This window comes from Acipenser ruthenus, chromosome 36 (genome assembly GCF_902713425.1).
Source record: "Acipenser ruthenus chromosome 36, fAciRut3.2 maternal haplotype, whole genome shotgun sequence".
In the NCBI taxonomy this organism is placed as follows: Eukaryota; Metazoa; Chordata; class Actinopteri; order Acipenseriformes; family Acipenseridae; genus Acipenser; species Acipenser ruthenus.
The window spans coordinates 6,984,654-7,004,259 of record NC_081224.1 but is presented as its reverse complement, the minus strand read 5'-3'; the positions used below and the strand labels follow the sequence as shown (position 1 = coordinate 7,004,259).

Genomic DNA, 19,606 nt, shown 5'->3' with positions numbered 1-19,606 from the left:
TGAAATAACACTAATATGTTTTGGGTAGACGATGTAAAATGTTAGGTTACTGATGTAAGCCTGGTTCCCTGAAAGAGAAGACAACCAACCAATATTTTTGGGATATGCCTGCCACAGGTCAGGTTTGCGCAACATTTTATGTCAGAGCTGCCGATAGGCCCCTCCAGGAAATGACGTCCTCGGTCCCGCCTCCTGAGGGAATAAATAGTCACTACACGGAGGTCACTTCCTCTTTTGCATCGAACCCGCGAAGCAACCGATGCGACCTCGCAGGTTGGTGGTTGTATTCTCTTTCAGGGAACCAGGGTTACATCCGTAACGTAATGTTCCCTTTCAATTTGAAATTGGGAAGAAGTATACCAAAGCCATTGTGAGGGAGCATGAGCGGAGACATCAGACGAGGGACTAGTGTTTGTGGTGCGAGCGTGCAACCTCAAGGACCCTTGTGCCCAATGAAGGCATAGAGGGATCTACCACATTAAGTCGGTAGTATCTGGTGAAAGTATGTGGAGTAGCCCAGCTAGCTGCAGTAAATATATCAGCCAATGAGGCTCCTCTAAAGAGGGCCCATGACGTAGCCACTCCTCTGGTGGAGTGCATGGCCACCTGCCCAGTTGGGGGTAGGCCGGCATTAGTATACGCAATCTCACTGATTGTGGACTGTGTCCACAATCAGTGAGACAGCCGCTGCTTCGAGAGGGCTTGACCCAGGGTCCTTGCACCATAACAGACACAGAGCTGGTCTGACTGACGTAGAGCTCTCATTCTGTTAACATAGCTTCTCAATGCCCGAACCGGGCGGAGGGAGTTTAGTCTCCGATCCCCCTCCGAAGAAAACGGATGGGGATGGAAAGCCTCTAGTTCCACTGATTGATTCAAGTTGAAAGCTGTAACCACCTTAGGGAGGAAAGCAGGGTTCGTTCATAATGACACCCTGTTTCCATCATCCCAAACATGCATACAGGAGCTGTGCACCAACAGAGCCTGGAGCTCACTGACCCGCTTAGCGGAGGGGATGGCAAACAAAAAGGCTGTCTTCATAGAGATGCTTCAACTCTGTGGAATGCATAGGCTCAAACGGGGCCTAGTGAGAGCCTCCAAAACCACATCTAGACTCCACTCGGGGAGGGTGTCCTTTCTAGGAGGAGGTAACCGCCGAGCATCCTTGAGAAAACGTGTCGCCAGGACATGAGCGCCTCGGGACACCAAGTCTATGGGGACATGGCATGCAGATATGGCTGTCAAGTACACTTTCAGTGTAGAGGGGGATTTACCCTCCTCTAGCAGTTCTTGCAGGAATTGTAAAATGACCACTATCCGGCAAGAGATAGGGTCATGACTCCTGGTCAGACACCAATCCTGAAAATACCTCCATTTGTATGCGTACAACGACCTTGTGGAGAAGGCCTTTGTGTTTTGCAGTGTACTAACGACTGCATCTGAGGCGGACAGACAGTCCCGTTCTGGGGCCAGACCCATAGCTGGAGTCTGCCCGTAGTTGGAGTCTGCCAGAGAGTGCCTTTCACCTGACTGAGGAGATCCAGGCATAGTGGGATCTCCCAGGGCTGGCATTGCAGTAGCTGGCAAAGGTTTGAAAACCAGATTCTCGTAGGCCATTTGGGGGTCACCAGTAGAACTGTCGCCTTCTCTCTCCGGACCTTCTCTAAGAAGGCCTGGGAGCAATGGTATTGACGGGAATGTGTACAAGAGTTTCCTGGACCACTCGTGCGCTAGGGCGTCGATGCCTAATGAACCGCCGCAGTGGTGGTGGAGGGAGAATCATAGGGGGCAGTCAGTCATCTCTGCCGTGACAAAGAGATCAACCCTTGCCTTCCCGAAACGTTCCCATATGCGCTCTACCACTTGAGGGTGGAGTCGCCATTCTGACGGGTGAGGACCCTCCCTAGAGACGAGGTCCGCCGCCCAATTCACCACTCCGGGAAGGTGAACAGCCCGGAGGGATAGCACGTTCTGTTGTGCCCAGGTTATAGCAGGAAGGCTATGTGATGCAACCCCAGGGACCGAAGTCCTCCCTGGCGGTTGATGTACGCCACTACCGACATGTTGTCTGTCCGGACAAGAACATGTCTCCGGTAGAAATTGCTGGAGAGCAAGGTGAACTGCTTGCAGCTCCAGCGCATTTATATACAGGGATGTCCAGCAGCCCTTCCAGGATCAGTGGACTCCTCTGCCTTCCCAGACTTCACCCCAACCTGAGCTGGATGCCTCTATCATCACCACCTGATGGCTGCGGATCACCCCCATGCTTACATGTGTGTGCATGTGGGAGTCTTGCCATCAGACCCAGCAATTTCTGATACAACACCACAGGCACTATCGATCCCTGTTGGAACAGGGATAGACACTTCTGAATGGCGGCCAGTCTGACATGTAGGCTCGCATTGTAAGGGAGTCCAGCCGGAGTCCCAAGTAAACCATACTTTGCACCGGGATTAATTGGCTCTTGGCATCATTGAGGGTGAGACCCAGCTCCGTCATGATTGTCATGTGGGCCACTGCTCCTTCCTGCGACTGGAAGCAGACCAACCAGACGTCCAGGTAATTCAACATCCTGAGCCCCTGCAGACGCAAGGGGGCTAGGATGGCATCCACATACTTTGAGAACGTGTGGGGGGCTAAAGAGAGGCCGAATGGCAGCACAGAAAACTCAAAGACGCTTCCCTGAAAGGCAAAGTGGAGATATTTCCTGTGCACGGGACGTATAGGGACGTGAAAATACGTGTCCTTTAAGTCCACTGTAGTAAACCAGTCGCCCGGCCAGACAGACTGGAGAATGTGACGGTGTGTGACCATTGGAACCTCCTTCTTCGGCACCAAAAAATACCTTGATGAGAACCCCTCCTTGATGAGATCCCATGCCTGGCATCCTCCCATCATTGCAGGTTGTCCTGGCTTTTAGTTGCCGCGAAAGCCAAGGTGATGCCTCAAGTGGGGAGCAGTGGGGATCGGGGCCATCCGAGTAACCGTGCATGTCGTGGGAGGGTACCAACGTCTCACTCTCTCCCGAAGCACGGGAATGGAGTATGGCCGTGGGATATCAGTGCATCCAGCAACACTGCCTTGTCCTCGTCCTCTTCCGGGACTAAGGAGGCCAGTGGGACTGCCCTCTTTTGTACATTCGGTGCCGAAGCCGGGTGGCTCCAGGTGGACAGTACTTTTTCGAAGAAGTCTCGGAACACTGGGAAAGGCTGGAGGCGTGAAATAGGCTGGATATTAAAAACAGATCAGCACTGTTCGGGCGCTGCCTTCCAAGACACCTGCAGGAACTTGGAAGCCGGCTCCACCAGCACTGGGATCGAGCTTGAGATCGGGGAAACCCCAGCGTCAGAGGTTATCTCTGAGCTTGGGCCCATCTCAAAGGTCAGCTCTTGGACCTGTCCTTCCTCCTCCTCCTCCTGATGGAGGGAGCTACCCTCCCAAGAAGCAGCGATCGAGATTGCATCTTGGTCCTCATCAGCCATGCTGACATCTAGCTCTGGGACACCCAGGTGGACCACCAGTGAATACGGGGTCAACTCCATTGAGCCTGCTGCTTGGCCAAATACTCAAGGACTTGAGCCATCTGGTTTTTCAAGTCCGTAATGTCCTGCACATGTCTCGAGTGTTTGTCCTGCTTTGATCTCTGAGTTGGAGACTTAGAGCGGGTGCGAGACCGAGGCACCGAGCCTGAGCGCAGGGAATGCTCTGCGAGGGGCGAGGGAGGAGCAGGTGATGTAGCACCCGTAAACTTATCAAGCCTCCTGCATAGCACCCGAGGCTGGAATGCTGCACAAATAGAGGATAACATCCTTGCAGGAAGTGCAAGCATGGAAATTAGCCACAGATGGTTACGACGTGCTGGGGAGTTTAAGCACCGAGGGCACCGAGCACCGAGCGTGCACCAAGGGCACCAGGGACATGCTCTGAGGCAGAGAGCACCGAAGCACCAAGGGCAGCGAGCACCAAGGACGCATTGGGGCTGAAGCACCAAGGCACGGAGCGTTTCAGCACAGAGGGCGCCGAACACCAAGGGCACATGCACCAAGGGCGCCAAGGGCACTGAAGCACCGAGGGCACCGAAGCACCAAGGTACTGGGCAGGTGCTTAGCCTTAACCTTGTGTAGTCACTCAACCTGGGGTAGCATACGCCGGGGTGGATACACAAGCTCTGGTGGCTGCAGTTAGGCACACGGGAGCAGTGCAGAAAACATGGTGCTGCACCAAAGTGCAGCATGGGCAATGATTTGAACCGCGTGCAGTCAAATACAACCACAGCAGCGCATAGCACTGGCTTAAGAGCTGCGGTAGTAAAGAATGCAAGAGCAGGTGAAGGAAATCACGCGTCTATTGTTTTTTATTTATTTATTTTTTTTAGCTGCACTAGCAGGTGAAAAACACACACAACAGCAAATGCGGCAGAGTTAGAAAGCAGACTACAATCGGCAAGCGATGCAGGCTGTTGAAAAGAGAAAAAGACATTTAAAATAAAGTGCCATTGCGCAGCGTTTTAGCTCAGTTCCAGATGCCGAGTTTCTGATTCCGGGGACGTGGCAAGCCGACTTCCAGTAATAAAATATTGCAGGGGGAACCAGAAAAACTCGAGCGAGAGCTCTTTCACACAAACTCAACCATAGCAACCGAAGAGGTTTTTTATACCTACCTTACTTACCTGATGTGAGAAGCAAAAGAGGAAGTGAGCTCCATGGAGTGACTGTTTGTTCCCTCGAGAGGCGGGACCGAGGACGTCACTCACCGGAGGGGCCTATCGGCAGCTCTGACATAAAATGCTCAGTAAACCTGACCTGTGGCAGGCATATCCCAAAAATATTGGTTGGTTGTCGTCTTCTCTTTCAGGGAACCAGGCTTACATCCGTAACCTAACATTTTACATCATGTAATGTATAGCCTACCCAAAACATATTAGTGTTATTTCAGCGCAATGATTTCTACATTTAAAATACATTGAGCACTATAGGTCTCTCCGATTCTCTTGGGGGAAATTAACAATGTTTCTAACTAACTAACCCTACAACTCAGAAGAACCACAAAACGGTGCGAGAACACAAAGCCACATTCCGAGCATTCTCCTGCACTCAGCTGCAGTGGATTCAGCTGAGCCGGAGAGCTATCTCCAACTTCATCCTTATAACAAGAACCCAAATAAGGGAAAGGGCTGTAGGAACTGTCACAGGGACCCTACAAACCCTGCACCTTCACAGCAGAAATCACCTCTTTGTAGCAGAATCGCACGGTTCTGAACTGGCTTTTTCTAGATAAATATAGATTAAACCAGTGGTTTTCAAAGTACGGGTCGCGACCCAATACTGGGTCGCGGAAGATAAGGCACTGGGTCGCTTGCAAATTTAAAATATAAAAATGTTTTTCGTTAGTTTTAAAATAATATTACACAATAATATTAAAGTCGGACGAATTACTTATTTCCGGTAAGACTTATTTGTTTGCAGAGAGTTTCATCTTACACACGACGCACTACACGTGATCACAACGTAGCAGTTTCGAATGTAGCTAATCACACCTAACGACGTAACGTGATTGCATTCTGAATCCAAACACTGTCAGTTTGTTGTTGCTGGGTAACTGACTGAGAATGGATCGTTTTGTTATCAGAAAAAGAAGTTCGGAATCAAATCCATCTACGTCAAATACAAGTGTAAGTACGCCGCCCGAAACAGGAAGTTCTAATTCTACTAGTCGTACTAGTATTACTGCCAAATCGACGTCTGAACCACCAAGTAAAAAGAAAAATAAATCATGGACGAGACAGTATAATGATTCCTTTTTGAAATTTGGTTTCATAAATTGCGCTAACACAAATCAGGATCCTAAGCCCCAGTGTGTTGTGTGCAGCGAGGTGCTTGCTAACGAAAGATTGAAACCATCAAAACTGAAAAGACATTTAGAAACGAAACACGGGGAACTCGTGGATAAGCCTATCGAGTATTTTCAACGGAAGCAACGTGAGTTAAAGTTATCGGCTCAAGTGCTTAATCGCTCAACTACCTGGAATGACAAGGCACAACTGGCTTCATATTTGGTTGCATACCGTGTGGCAAAAAAGAAAATGTCTCATACAGTGGCCGAAAAACTTATTCTTCCAGCATCTCTGGATATGGTGCGTACAATTTTCGATGACAAGTCTGCAGAAAAATTGAGAAGCATACCTCTCAGTGACAACACAATGTCTCGGCGAATATGTGACATTGCAGAGCATTTGGAAGCCCAGCTTATTACTCGGTTACAGTCAGCCGGGGATTTTGCTATCCAACTTGACGAGAGTACTGATGTTTCAAATTGTGCAACACTGTTAGTTTATGTGAGGTATGTGTGGCAAGATGACTTTATGGAAGATTTGCTGTGTTGTCTGACTTTACCAACAAATACAACAGGAGCACATATATTCGGAGCGCTGGATGACTGCATTGTTGGAAAATACAAATTGAATTGGGCTAATTGCAAAGGAATAACAAGTAATGGTGCAGCAAATATGACAGGTAGAAATAGCGGAGTTGTGAAAAGAATATCTGAGGCAGCTGGTAATGATGTTGTTTGGAATCACTGTTTCATTCACCGTCAAGCTTTGGCATCCAAGGGTGTTTCCCCTGATCTTATGGCAGTACTGAAGGAAGTAGAGAAAATTGTTAATTTCATTAAAGGAAGCTCGCTGAACAGCAGGCTTTTTGAAGCTTTATGCTCAGAAATGGGAGCGGAGCACACTCATTTACTGTTTCACACTGAAGTACGGTGGCTGTCGAGGGGCAGAGTACTAACAAGGGTGTACGAACTCAGGAATGAGATTCACATTTTTCTGGTAGAGAAACAGTCTAACTTGGCAAATTTGTTTGACGATGCCAATTGGTTAATAAAGTTGTCATATCTCGCTGACATTTTCTCAATTTTAAACGAACTCAATTTGAAGTTACAAGGAAGAGGCAATGATTTATTCCGACACTGCGAGCATATACAAGCATTCCAAAAGTCGTTAGTACTGTGGCAAGCACAACTAAAAAGTAATCGTCCCAGCTACTACATGTTCCCAACACTGTTGCAACACACTGAGGAGAACAGCATCAGTGAAGAAAAAGTGAATGACATTAAAAGTGTCATAGAGTTACATCTCGCTGCTCTGTCTGACAGTTTTAGTCGCTACTTTCCTGCAGAGGGGTTTGAAAATCTGAAGGAAAAGCTTTGGGTGAAATATCCTTTTGCTTTCGAAAATCCTGAATCAATAATGGAGCTAAACTTGATGCCTGAGCAAGAAAACGAGTTGCTGCAACTCACCTGTGATAGCACACTGAAAACACGCCACAAGTCATTACATTTGTCATCGTTTTGGATCAGTGTTTTCAAAGAATATCCACTGTTAAGTAAGATTAGTGTTCTATTGTTGCTGCCATTCACAACCTACATGTGCGAACTGGGATTTTCGACTTTGACAAGGTTAAAAACAAAAGAAAGAAACCGACTCAACAGCGCACCTGACATGCGAGTAGCGCTTTCATCCTGTGATCCAGATTGCAGTGAGATCATGAACAGCGCACCTGACATGCGAGTAGCGCTTTCATCCTGTGATCCAGATTGCAGTGAGATCATGAACAGCGCACCTGACATGCGAGTAGCGCTTTCATCCTGTGATCCAGATTGCAGTGAGATCATGAACAGCGCACCTAACATGCGAGTAGCGCTTTCATCCTGTGATCCAGATTGGAGCGAGATCATGAACAGCAGGCAGGCCCACCCGTCACATTAGGTAAGTAAAACTTACCTGATCGTCTTTTTTTTTAAAAAATTTTTTAATTGAATTTAAAAATGTTATACAAGTAACGTCAATGTCTAATTTTAATTATTACTTAAAGTGAAGCGGTTAAAGCTAGCATGTATCAATTGCCCGGGCTTTATTGTGATTTTATGAAAACTAGTCAGAAGATATTATTGTTTTGGGACGCAGGGTTAAGTGTTTTTCCTCCACTGGGTCGCGAGAAAAAAGTTTGAAAACCACTGGATTAAACAAATGTAGTGCAAAATAGATTTTCTGCCTTTGTATATTAAGAGATTATGTTTTTGATGTCTGTGTAATACCCAATACAATGCAGGTCAATGCCCTGGGACATTCTCCCATACAGTCCCCAGTTCACTACTGCAGATACCCGTTACAGTTCAGGGTTCAGGGTTTTAGGGTTGAGTGCATTTTTCATTTTGCTGTTTTTGCATTTTTATAAAATTCATTATTTTTAAAATCTCTTTGTAGACACATTTTTGTTTAATTGGCAATATTACGACGGAATTGAGAAAGAAAACATGCACCAACTGCAGCACCTCGGACAGGCTTGCGGTGAGTAATGGATTTTATTGACAGACGTTTTATTTTACACCCAGAGAGACTTCTTGTGCTATTGAGAAATGTATACAGTATTTATAATAATCAATTGGAAGCATTAGGAAGCATGTTACTATTAAAAGACACATTTTGCTACAACAAGCAAGCAGTCCTGGGTCTCTCTCAAGCAAAGGCTATGGTGTTTGTTTTGTGATGAAGATTAAACTAATTGGCAGTTTAATGAGATTAGGTAACCTTGGAAAAGCTACTTAACAAAAAATGGTTTTGTAGTTATTTGTAGTTTTGTTTATAAGTGCAATTTTCCTACTGAAAATTGTGTCTTAATGTGTATTTGCAAATAACGCACAGTAATCCATCACAAATATGACTGTGGTAGGACCAGAGTAAGGACGGATATGTAAAAAGGTGGATAACTGAATCCTGTTTAAAATACCATTATACACAACTGTAACAATTACTATATTCACACAATTATTGTTTTGACATTCAGCTTTTATTAGGGAGCTCCCCTAAATCCCTTGTTTAGAAAGATAGAGGTTATTAATGCTTGTGACAGGGTAGTCGTCTGCCGTGTGGGTGCATGCATTCGCTGCTGAGTGACAGGCAGGAGATGGAGACGGAGGTTGAAGTTCATATGCCCCGCAGACGAACAGGATTTATTTACATATCAACACACTGAACAGCCCACGTGACACTGCCAGCAATGGTAGCGCACAGAGCACATACAACACCCTATATGAAAACGTTGGTAGGGTCTTGTGGCGGAGTGTCCCACCCCTATATATTTATGTGAGGCGTGTGAGTATCAATGGAATGTCCAGACAGTGATTTGTGTGTAAAGGAATAAACCGTTTTATTATTAGTTTTCTTTACACAACAAAAATAATCAACAAAGAAAAAAGAACGGCGTGAGGGAGGGGGTGCTGGAGTAATAATCAAAAAGAAGAGAAGTGGAAACGTCCTTATTCGTCTTCACGGTGTTCCCAGACATAAAACAAAAAGGAATAAAACATAAAAGAAAATATTAGTACAGTTTCCAATCGTATCTCCAGAGATTCAAAAAAACCACCACCAAACTTTCGTTTTTCCCTCCACCCGTTACTCTGCCTATTTTCCCTCAGGACCAACCCTGAACACAGTAGTATGTTCCCTTTAGTATGCAACGTCCCGCCTCTGTAGTCAGTGGAACACCAATCCCCAACTGACAAGTGTCCTTACAACTCACTTGACTCCAATGACTGGAATTTACATACTCGTACTTCCGCCCCTCACCAAGGTGCCGCCCCTCATAAAGACGACTTTCGTCATGGTCACGAGACCTTGGTAAGGGAAGTCCCGAGTTGGTTTGATGCCTTCTACTGTCAGGAGGCTGAATTACAGACCGAAACCCCTTTGACTCATCACAATTTATTTATTATTATTTGTATTTTTGTTTGCGGCGCAGTTCAAAGCGCCGCGTATTTGTTATTGTTTTTATATTTTAAGAACCTTGTGAGGATGCGTGGCTGATCAGCTACTGATTATTTAACTAGCTGACAGTCACGCATCCTTACTAAACGCGTGCAGACTGTGGCCGAGGGGTAATAAGATAATTAACAGCTAGTTAACCCCTCGACCAGAGTATAAGAACCTGCAGCTGTCCGTGCTGCGAGGAGAGGAGTGTACAGAGGAGAGTATGAGGAGCAGAGAGAGCGAGGAAAATAAAATAAAACAACTGCTAAGTATCGTGCTGGGTTAAAACCAGCACGCTTATTTGTTTCCATTTGTTTGGCCACCGCGCCTTTTTGTTTTGTGTTTTGTTATTTGTTTAAATCTTTTGTTTTGTTTTATGATTTAATACATATGCTGAGCACAGCAGCATTCAGCTTCACCCGCCCATCCACTGTTTTGGTTCTGTTACTTCCTGGTCCATGACGTCACCACACCTCATCACTGCAAGTCGTTCTGCCACAGGTCTACAATCTCTGAACTAATCTACTCTTTTCAATTCTAAACTAACGTTGCTGAAGAGCTTGATCATGGTGGATAAACAGTTAGGGCGGATATGTGACGGGCGGATACATGATGGATTACTGTACCAATGATGGTTGTTTTATTAGCCATAGAGAAGGGAAAGGCAGACGCTTGCCACACACTACAGCAGCCAATGCACACGACAGCAGTGTCACTTCATTTTAGCTGCTAATACTGTTGTACATTTGGTTTCATTCATAATGCACACTCTGTATCTGCTACAGCGACACCTACTGTACCCTTGTGTACCACACTCTCATAAGAACTATTTCTACTGTGAATGCAAGTAAAAACAGATTGGCACATGACTTGGCGTCCGGTCAAAATGTACTGTTTGTCAGAATTGGGACCACATCCTCCTTATTGACTCCCCCTGGCCTACAGTAACCTCTTGTAACTCTCTTCCAGGGTGTGGCTGGTTCTTTAAACTCTCTGATGAATGCTAAGGAGCTTTGGAGTGGGCTGACCATGGAGGAGACCGTTAAAGCAGCAAGTTTTTTTCTGAACACTACTGAGAGCCAGGTCAAAACCTTTCTGGAGCCAGCAAGTGACTGGAAGCCTTTGACTGTGGAAACACAAGATCTGGGTATGGAATCGAGCAATCTCCTTCAGTCTTTATTTTAGAACTAGCCTTCAGCCCAGGTCACAGATCATTTTACACAGTCTGTTATGTTAGCAAGAATGGACAAAAATCCATTCTGAAGACCCCACAGGGCTAATTTTCTAAATCATGATGGCGACGCATATTAGCATTGCGCTGTACAGGCACTGAAGCCTGTGCAACACCTATATGCTTCCCCACCATGCAATTAGTCTTGAGGAGTCTTGCTGGAAATTCTTTTTTGATGGAATTGATGAGTTAGCCTGGCAAATAATTATCTATTCGTAGTCAATAAAGAATTATACAGAACATAAAGGATAATGCATTAAATATTAGGATAACATAATTAATTATCCATTTTAAAGTTTCAAGTATGTATTAGGATTAATATTATGTTGACGTACTAACATAATCTAGTAAAACTGACAAACGTTGACTATAAATCTTTATCAAGGTCTTAATGTAGATTAATGAGGTTTGTGAGGAATCTTATACATTGGGTGTTTGTTGTTAGCTCCACACCCAGGTGTAAAGATCTCGCATTGGTCCTATTGAAAGAAAGAATGTCCATCATTGGTCTGCAGGATTTAACCCCAGGTGTGAAGACGTCAAACCCCACGACTTACCATCTGTAGGAACAATTCTATAATTGATAATTTAGAGTTTATCTGGGTTGGTTAGTTCTCCTATTAAAAATATTTAATTGTTTTACCAGATCGAGGATTTACTGTGAACACACATTCACGCGCAGACACAAGGAATGTATTTTATTAAGTACAAAAATATTTAACAGAAATCAGAAAAGGCAGAAAGTAAATATCTTAGTCTCTAAGCACAAAATCAAAAGCTCGCAAGTCAAAAGCTCTCACTTTGCCTTTCAAAAAAAACCTGAAATATGACACCACCTATACCCTCACACACCAAGCCGCAGTTATCAGCACACGAGCAGGCTGTGATGTAGCTAGTAGCTTGCTGACACATACAAGCCCACACACACGCCCACATACACACACAGCCTAAACTGAAACGATGCAGACAATATATCATAATAATCTTATTAATGATATATAGATTAAGGATATAGCAAGGACAGCAGACAAACACTGCCAGAATGAGAGTGGCTGCTCATAGCCCATGTTTAATGACTGATTTCCCATTTCCGATGTTAATCAAGCTAATAGAGGTAAGACAATGGATACTGAAGTATTGGTTAATCCTGCTTTAGCTGGCAGGTTGTGCTGAGGACTTCCAATGAGTTCATGCTCACAGCTTGGTCTGTTTCCCTTTTAGCAATAACACTGAAGAATGGATCTTCATTGAAAGCACAAGAAACCACAATGGAAGTTAACCTGAAGCCCCTCACTGAAGAACAAGGTAATTGAAAGTGGGTTCTTGAAATTGATTAAGACAAGAAACTGGAGGTTTATGACTTTGTAACAATCAATATTCCCAGAATCAGAATAGGGTACTGCCAAAAACCCATTAAATAATACTGTAAAACGTAGATGGCAGAAAGGCAGATTGACAGCAAAAACAGGATTGCTAGGTTCATTGATTGCAAAACATTTAATTTCCAAACCACATACAAGCGGCACACACAGAACTTTGATACTTGCTACCTGAGTAATTTTGTAACCAAAGTTACAAAGGTTGGAAAGAAATAGAATGCTTGAGGCACAGGTAAGAACCACAAAGAGAAAGAAAACAAAACGTTAGCGTGACCACTTTCACTCTCTAACAACGTATCAGTATGCACATACTGTAGATGCAATAAAGCGATAGCGATCAGGCAATACAAAACAATGTCCCGTATTAATAGTCCTGTAAAACCATTCTCAAAAAATAGTCCAGCAGCAAAAAACCATAGAGGTAGAAACAGCACAAAAAATCAAAACGTGTTTGTAATCCAACTCAAGTAAAAAATATAAGAAAGGTCACAAACGACAGGAGGCCATTCTGCCCATCTTGCTTGTTTGGTTGTTGCCTCCTCCTATTTTTGTGCTGTCTGCAAATTTAACAAGTGTACTTAATATACCAGAATCTAAATCATTAATGTAGATTAGGAATAGCAGAGGACCTAATACTGATCCCTGTGGTACACCATTAGTTACCTCGCTCCATTTTAAGGTTTCTCCTCTAATCAGTACTTTCTGTTTTCTACATATTAACCACTCCCTAATCCATGTGCATGCATTTCCTTGAATCCCTACTGCGTTCAGTTTGAAAATTAATCTTTTATGCAGGACTTTGTCTAAAAGCTTTCTGGAAATCTAAATAAACCATGTCAAGGAGGCTGTGAAAAGGGCTTGTAACCTGGAGGTCCCCGGTTCAAATCCCACCTCAGCCACTGAGTCATTGTGTGACCCTGAGCAAGTCACTTAACCTCCTTGTGCTCCGTCTTTCGAGTGAGACGTAGTTGCAAGTGACTCTGCAGCTGATGCATAGTTCACACACCCTAGTCTCTGTAAGTCGCCTTGGATAAAGGCATCTGCTAAATAAACAAATAATAATAATAATGTGCTTTGCAATTATGGAAAATCTCTAGGTAACACAAAAAAAAAAACATTAATCCAGATCATTCATATAGCTATTCTTACCTTCGATATACAATATGAAAACTTTCGTTAACCAGTAAAATGCCATTGTGAAATCATTGGTATAGCTCTCACTTTAACGTATTATTAATATTTTATTCACATTTTACATGACACATTCTGGCCAAGCCTCGGATGAAACGATACTATACTGTCATATACAATTCTGAAAAGAAAATGAAGAGATAATGAATTAAAATATAGTTACCTAGAATTTTTCCAGATCACAAGCGGTAGTGTAAGAAATGGCGGGGAAAATGGCTGATTTTCATTTCATTTGGCAGTACATCGCAATGCATTGTTGGTAGCGGCAAGAATGCGAGCTCACAGGAACGTAAATTGGAAGACAAACTGCACTACTGAGTCGACGCTTTTCTAGTGAGACCAGGTTGCCTGTCTGGATACACACGGCTTGTTAAATGTAACAAATAGCAAAATGTAGAATTAACAAAGAAATGACATGAAGTATAAATTCTCTTATGTGTTTGCATTAAAAGGGGTGCTATTTAAATTGCAATCCAGGGATACAAAGCAATAAACCTGTTAGCAATGGAGCGAGTCGCGTTGCTTTTATCTGTAAGTAATTCTTTAGAGTGAAAGAAAGATTGAAAATTGATTTGTTTTGATTTGAATTGTTTTATCTCTTAGTAGTTTCACCCACTCCCTTCTTTATAAACATCTTGCATCCCTCCCCGTTTTCCTTTTATGAACGTCTTGCATCCCTCCCCGTCTTCCTTTTATAAACGTCTTGCATCCCTCCCCGTCTTCCTTTTATAAACATCTTGCATCCCTCCCCGTCTTCCTTTTATATATATCTTGCGTTTCTTTTTTATATTTTGTAACTCCCCCCATTACATTGAAGTTTTAACATCTACTCTCGTGTAATGGAAGTCATGAAGTTCTGGATACGTCCAGTGACTGCTGTGAATAGTGCAGCTGGCAACAAGGGAAAGACCTTGTGACAGCCTGGAGAGACAGCTGACAGGAGGAAAGAGACCCCATTGGGGCTGGTAAGGGTTAGCTACCCTTGTCGGCAGTATCCAGCTCTGTGTTTACAGGATGCTGGAGACACCCGCCCAAGGCTTCTAAGAAATTAAAAAGAAAAATACCCCTAGAGTCTGCGAGAGCGGGGGCGGAAGATGACTCAACGTTGGACAACACAGTTAACGACTTAGGAACGGAAACGGATATGAGTATGGAGAGTACTTCACAAAAGACTAGTTCAAGATCTGCAGTTAACAAAGACATGGAACTCCAGGTTTGTGTCTGCGGCTGGAGCAAGGCGACAATGGTCAGGGGTTTGAAGATTCATCAAGGGAGAATGAAATGCTTGAGGGAGAAGGGACAAGGGCCTCGCATTGATCAGTACTTCTTACGAAGTCAGTCAAGTCAGTCGAATGAAATCCAGCGACAGGAAGCAAACCACAGTTCGCAGGATATCAGCACCCCTGTCATAGATGTGAGGAGGACTTGCATGGACACAGTTAGTGATGAACCTAATGATCCTTGTGAACCCGGTCAGACAAACCAGCATAAGAGACAAAAGAACCTCAACGGGCACAAGCCTGGAGTTAAATGGCCAAGAGCTTGTGAGAAAACTGCATGGGACACAGTAAACACAGATCTCTGCGTTGCATTGGAAAGATTAAGTGGAACAGTTGAAAAGAAGCTGGATAAATTTGGGGACATCATCTACGCATATGGAAGTGAAAGGTTTGGAGTTGAAAAAAGGAAGGAAAAAGTACAAACTATTCCTGGAAAGTCTAGACGGAGATTGAACGCTTAGTTAGAGAAAGAAGACAGCTGAGGAACCAATGGAAAAGAGCAGAACAAAGTCAGAAGGAGGGACTCAATCTCTTACAAAGGGTCATAAAAGATAAGCTTGCAACATTGCGCAGAGCTGAGCGCCTACGGAAACGCTACAAAAAGAAGGAGCGTGCGAGAGCTAACTTTTATAAAGACCCATTCAAATTTGTAAAGAAGTTATTCACCAGTGAGAAGAATGGCACACTAAAAGCATCTAAGGTTGAGCTGGAGAGATATTTGGAGGAAACACATACAGATTCAAAAAGGCAGGAGCCTATGTCATTTCCTTCAGACATCCCACCTATCAATCCACCAGAATACCAAATGGAGGACTGTGCACCTAAGTGGAAAGAAGTAGAGCAAGCTGTGAAAAAAGCAAGGGCTTCAGGGCCTAATGGAGTTCCGTACAGAGTGTACAAGAGTGCTTCAGGAGTTCTACGAATTCTGTGGAAATTGATGAAAGTGGCATGGGAAAAACAGGTTGTACCAAGAGCATGGCGCCGAGCAGGTGGAGTCTTTATACCTAAAGAAAAAGATTCTACAAGCATCAGTCAGTTTCGTCCCATTTCCCTATTAAACGTAGAAGGCAAGATTTTCTTCAGCATTATTGCTCAGAGATTGTCAGATTATCTATTAAAGAACTGCTTCATTGACACTTCAATACAAAAAGCGGGCATTCCAGGTTTCCCAGGTTGCTTAGAACACATCAATGTGATCTGGCAACAAATTCAATCAGCTAAAAAGGAGAGGAAGGAGCTCCATGTGACATTCCTGGATTTGGCTAATGCATATGGTTCAGTGCCACATGAACTACTTTGGGCAGCATTTGATTTTTTCAGTGTACCGATGACAATAACAAATTTAGTGAAAGCCTACTTTGGAGATTTGCAATTCAGTTTTTCAACTTCAGAATTCAGCACTACATGGCAATGCCTAGAGGTTGGAATAATGGCAGGAAGCACCATTTCTCCACTGGCTTTTACCATGGCAATGGAAGTAATCATTAGGGCATCAAAATGGGTAGTAGGAGGAGAGCGTTTGGCTTCTGGAATGCGACTACCACCAATTCGATCATACATGGATGACATGACAACCATGACTACAACAGTAGCCTGCACTAATCGATTATTGGGCAAATTAACCAATAACATTGAATGGGCACGAATGCAATTCAAGCCCACTAAATCAAGGAGCATCTCTATAATTAAAGGCAAAGTAGTAGATAAAACATTCTTCATTAATGGTGCGGCAATACCAACAGTGTCTGAGAAGCCAGTGAAGAGTCTTGGGAGATGGTACGACGGGGATCTAAAGGACACAGTTCGTGTGGGAGAAGTTAGACAACAAGCAGTGGAAGGGTTGAAGAGCATAGACAGCTGCGCTCTACCAGGTAAACTAAAACTCTGGTGCTTTCAGTTTGGTCTACTGCCGAGGTTGCTGTGGCCACTGACTGTGTACGAGGTTTCTTTGACAACAGTAGAGAAGCTGGAAGCTTTAATCAGTTCATACATCAGGAAATGGTTGGGAGTTCCACGCTGCCTCAGCAGAGTGGGACTTTATGGTAAAGGAATACTGCAGCTACCAGTCTCTGCTCTAACTGAGGAGTTTAAGTGCGCCAAGGTCAGACTGGAAATGACATTAGTAGAGTCACGCGACAAATGCGTAAGGGAGGCAGCACCTGTGTTGAAAACTGGAAGAAAGTGGGCAGCAAAGAAAGCTGTGGAAGATGCAAAGGCTGCCCTTCGAATTGGTGATATCATGGGGCAAGTTCAGCATGGAAGAGGGGGTCTTGGTTTCAGTTCAGCTCCTCCTACATGGCACAAGGCAGCCCCAGCTCAAAGGAGGAAGCTGGTAGTCAACGAGGTGCAAAAGCAGGAGGAGAGGATGAGGTGTATAAAGGCCATTTCCCAGGCCAAGCAGGGAGAATGGATGAGATGGGAGAGTGTGGAACAACACAAGATTGGCTGGCAAGACCTATGGTCAATGGAACAGAGCAGGATCAGTTTCCTCATCAGGTCAACATATGATGTTCTCCCATCACCACAGAACCTAAACCTCTGGGTAGGAGAGGATCCCTCATGTCCTTTGTGTTCATCACCTGCAACATTAAGGCACATTTTGACAGGATGTAAGGTGGCTCTTAGCCAAGGACGATTTACTTGGCGCCATGACCAGGTGCTGCGATGTTTGGCCTTAGCATTGGAAGACAAGCGTAACATGACCAATAAGTTGCCACCTGTTCCATCAAAACATTACACACAAAAGACAACATTCCTCCGCCCAGGAGAGCAACCACCAAGAAAAGGTGTTAAAACCAATCCTCGCCCAGGACAACTGGAAGCTGCTAGAGACTGGAAAATGCTGGCAGATGTTAGTCAACGGCTTATTTTTCCACCTGAGATTGCCACCACTAACCTTCGACCAGACATTGTCTTGTGTTCTGGATCAGCACGCCTTGTTCACCTGGTAGAGTTAACAGTGCCATGGGAGGATGCTGTAGATGAGGCGTATAAGAGGAAGAAACTGCGGTATGCTCAACTAGCCACTGAAGCGGAACAGCGAGGATGGAGAGTCCGGGTTTACCCAGTGGAAGTGGGTTGTCGAGGATTTGTGGCACACTCTACAACCCGGTTTCTCAGAGACGTCGGATTCAGTGGCCAAGAGTTGCGTCGCACAGTGAAGAACTTATCTGAAGCAGCAGAGAGGAGCAGCAACTGGCTGTGGTTGAGACGGAAAGATTCTGGCTGGGGATCTCAAGCACAATAGAAAGAAAGAAACGCTGATGTACGGGTAAGTAAGCTGGGCTGAGTTGAGTGGTGGACGGAGGGGGATGATGCTGGGACGCCAGAATCACCGTCGAGCCCTCTTGAGGTGTCGTGGGCTAGTCGACGAAACACCGAGGATGGAAGGTGCCCACTTGAAGACCCCAGAGATGAACCCTACTTAGCTCAATCCAGACGGTTGTCATGCTGATGCGCTGGGGAGGCCGCACTATGGTTGATCCCCGGAGCCAGCATCGCAGCCGTTGTGTGTGCTGATGCACCAGGGAGGCAAAATAAGCTGATCCCTGGAGCCAGCATTACACTTCAGCCATTAACACCAGACAGAAGGATATCTACATCATCATATGGAAGGAAACGTAAATGGATGGAGACACATATGGATCACATTAGTTTACTGTAAAGCTACGTCTTAGTTGGTGCTTATCTTGGCGAGAGCCGAGTTCAAATCAGCATGACGTTTTAACATCTACTCTCGTGTAATGGAAATCATGCGGTCAGTTACAAAATATTCAACTCAAAATGTAACAATCAACAATGGTCAATGGAAAAACTATTTTCTACTGGAAGATAAAAATGAAAATGGCAGTTTGTCATGCCGTAGCAAGAAACACAGTTATACACCCATTAAAACAGACGTAAGCTTACCTTGTTAATCTGCCTTCCTGAGCGATTGAACGTCTCTTCAGAGTACTTACCGAAAACATAAAATGTCAGTTTCTACTTGAATCCAAACTAAATAAATCTCAAATTCCAAATACAGTACTAGTATGAGCCTACTAATGGAAATTATTGTGCCTCACTGGCCTGGGCTGTTGCAGTAACAGTTATAAAAGGGCATAGTGAATAAAAAAATAAAAAAAACACGAAAGAGAAGACAGCACCGCTAAAAATACAGTTTAGAGCACAATTTATTTTGTTTAATTAAATTAAAATAAGTGAGACATAGAACGTGGACTGGTTCTTACTGCTAGTAAAAAGAAAGGCAGTCAGGTTATGATTTGTTTATTGAGAAATATATTGACACATGTTAACAGTTAAATATCCTTTATTCTCGACGGTTTAAATGTGGTTCTGGAAATTACAGAGATTCATTTTTAATGTTTTTTCATCCCACATTGTTAAACACACAGATATCATAGCAAAACCAGCTGCTAGGTCAGGACACATTTGTAAGTAAACGCTGTCTCTCGCATGACAGTCCTTGGTGTCGATACCATCAATGATAGGTTGGAACAATGAACATCGCCTGCACCCCCATTTCCTGCGTCCCTGCAGTGTATACACTAATATAATATTTGTCTCCATCACTCTTGGATAACTAAGTTTCTGTAACACCTATCAAATCGTAGTTACTTGTTAGTGAGGTAGCTTCAAGTTCTAACATTTTGTTTCTGAGACTTCTAGCCTTTAGATAAATACATTTAATGGATGTCTTACCTGAGTTGTTGCCCTT

At 44.2% G+C, this 19,606-nt stretch overlaps 1 protein-coding gene across 1 annotated transcript in view; it reads left to right on the top strand.

The window, feature by feature from the left end:
• Positions 1-19,606, top strand: part of LOC117402166 (adhesion G protein-coupled receptor E3-like) — a 43,263-nt gene that overhangs the window by 10,821 nt on the left and 12,836 nt on the right. Inside the window, exons 4-6 of the mRNA XM_059008179.1 lie at positions 8,267-8,350; positions 10,778-10,955; positions 12,261-12,344. Of these exons, the coding sequence (XP_058864162.1) occupies positions 8,267-8,350; positions 10,778-10,955; positions 12,261-12,344 (346 nt within the window). The remainder of the gene's footprint in view (positions 1-8,266; positions 8,351-10,777; positions 10,956-12,260; positions 12,345-19,606) is intronic.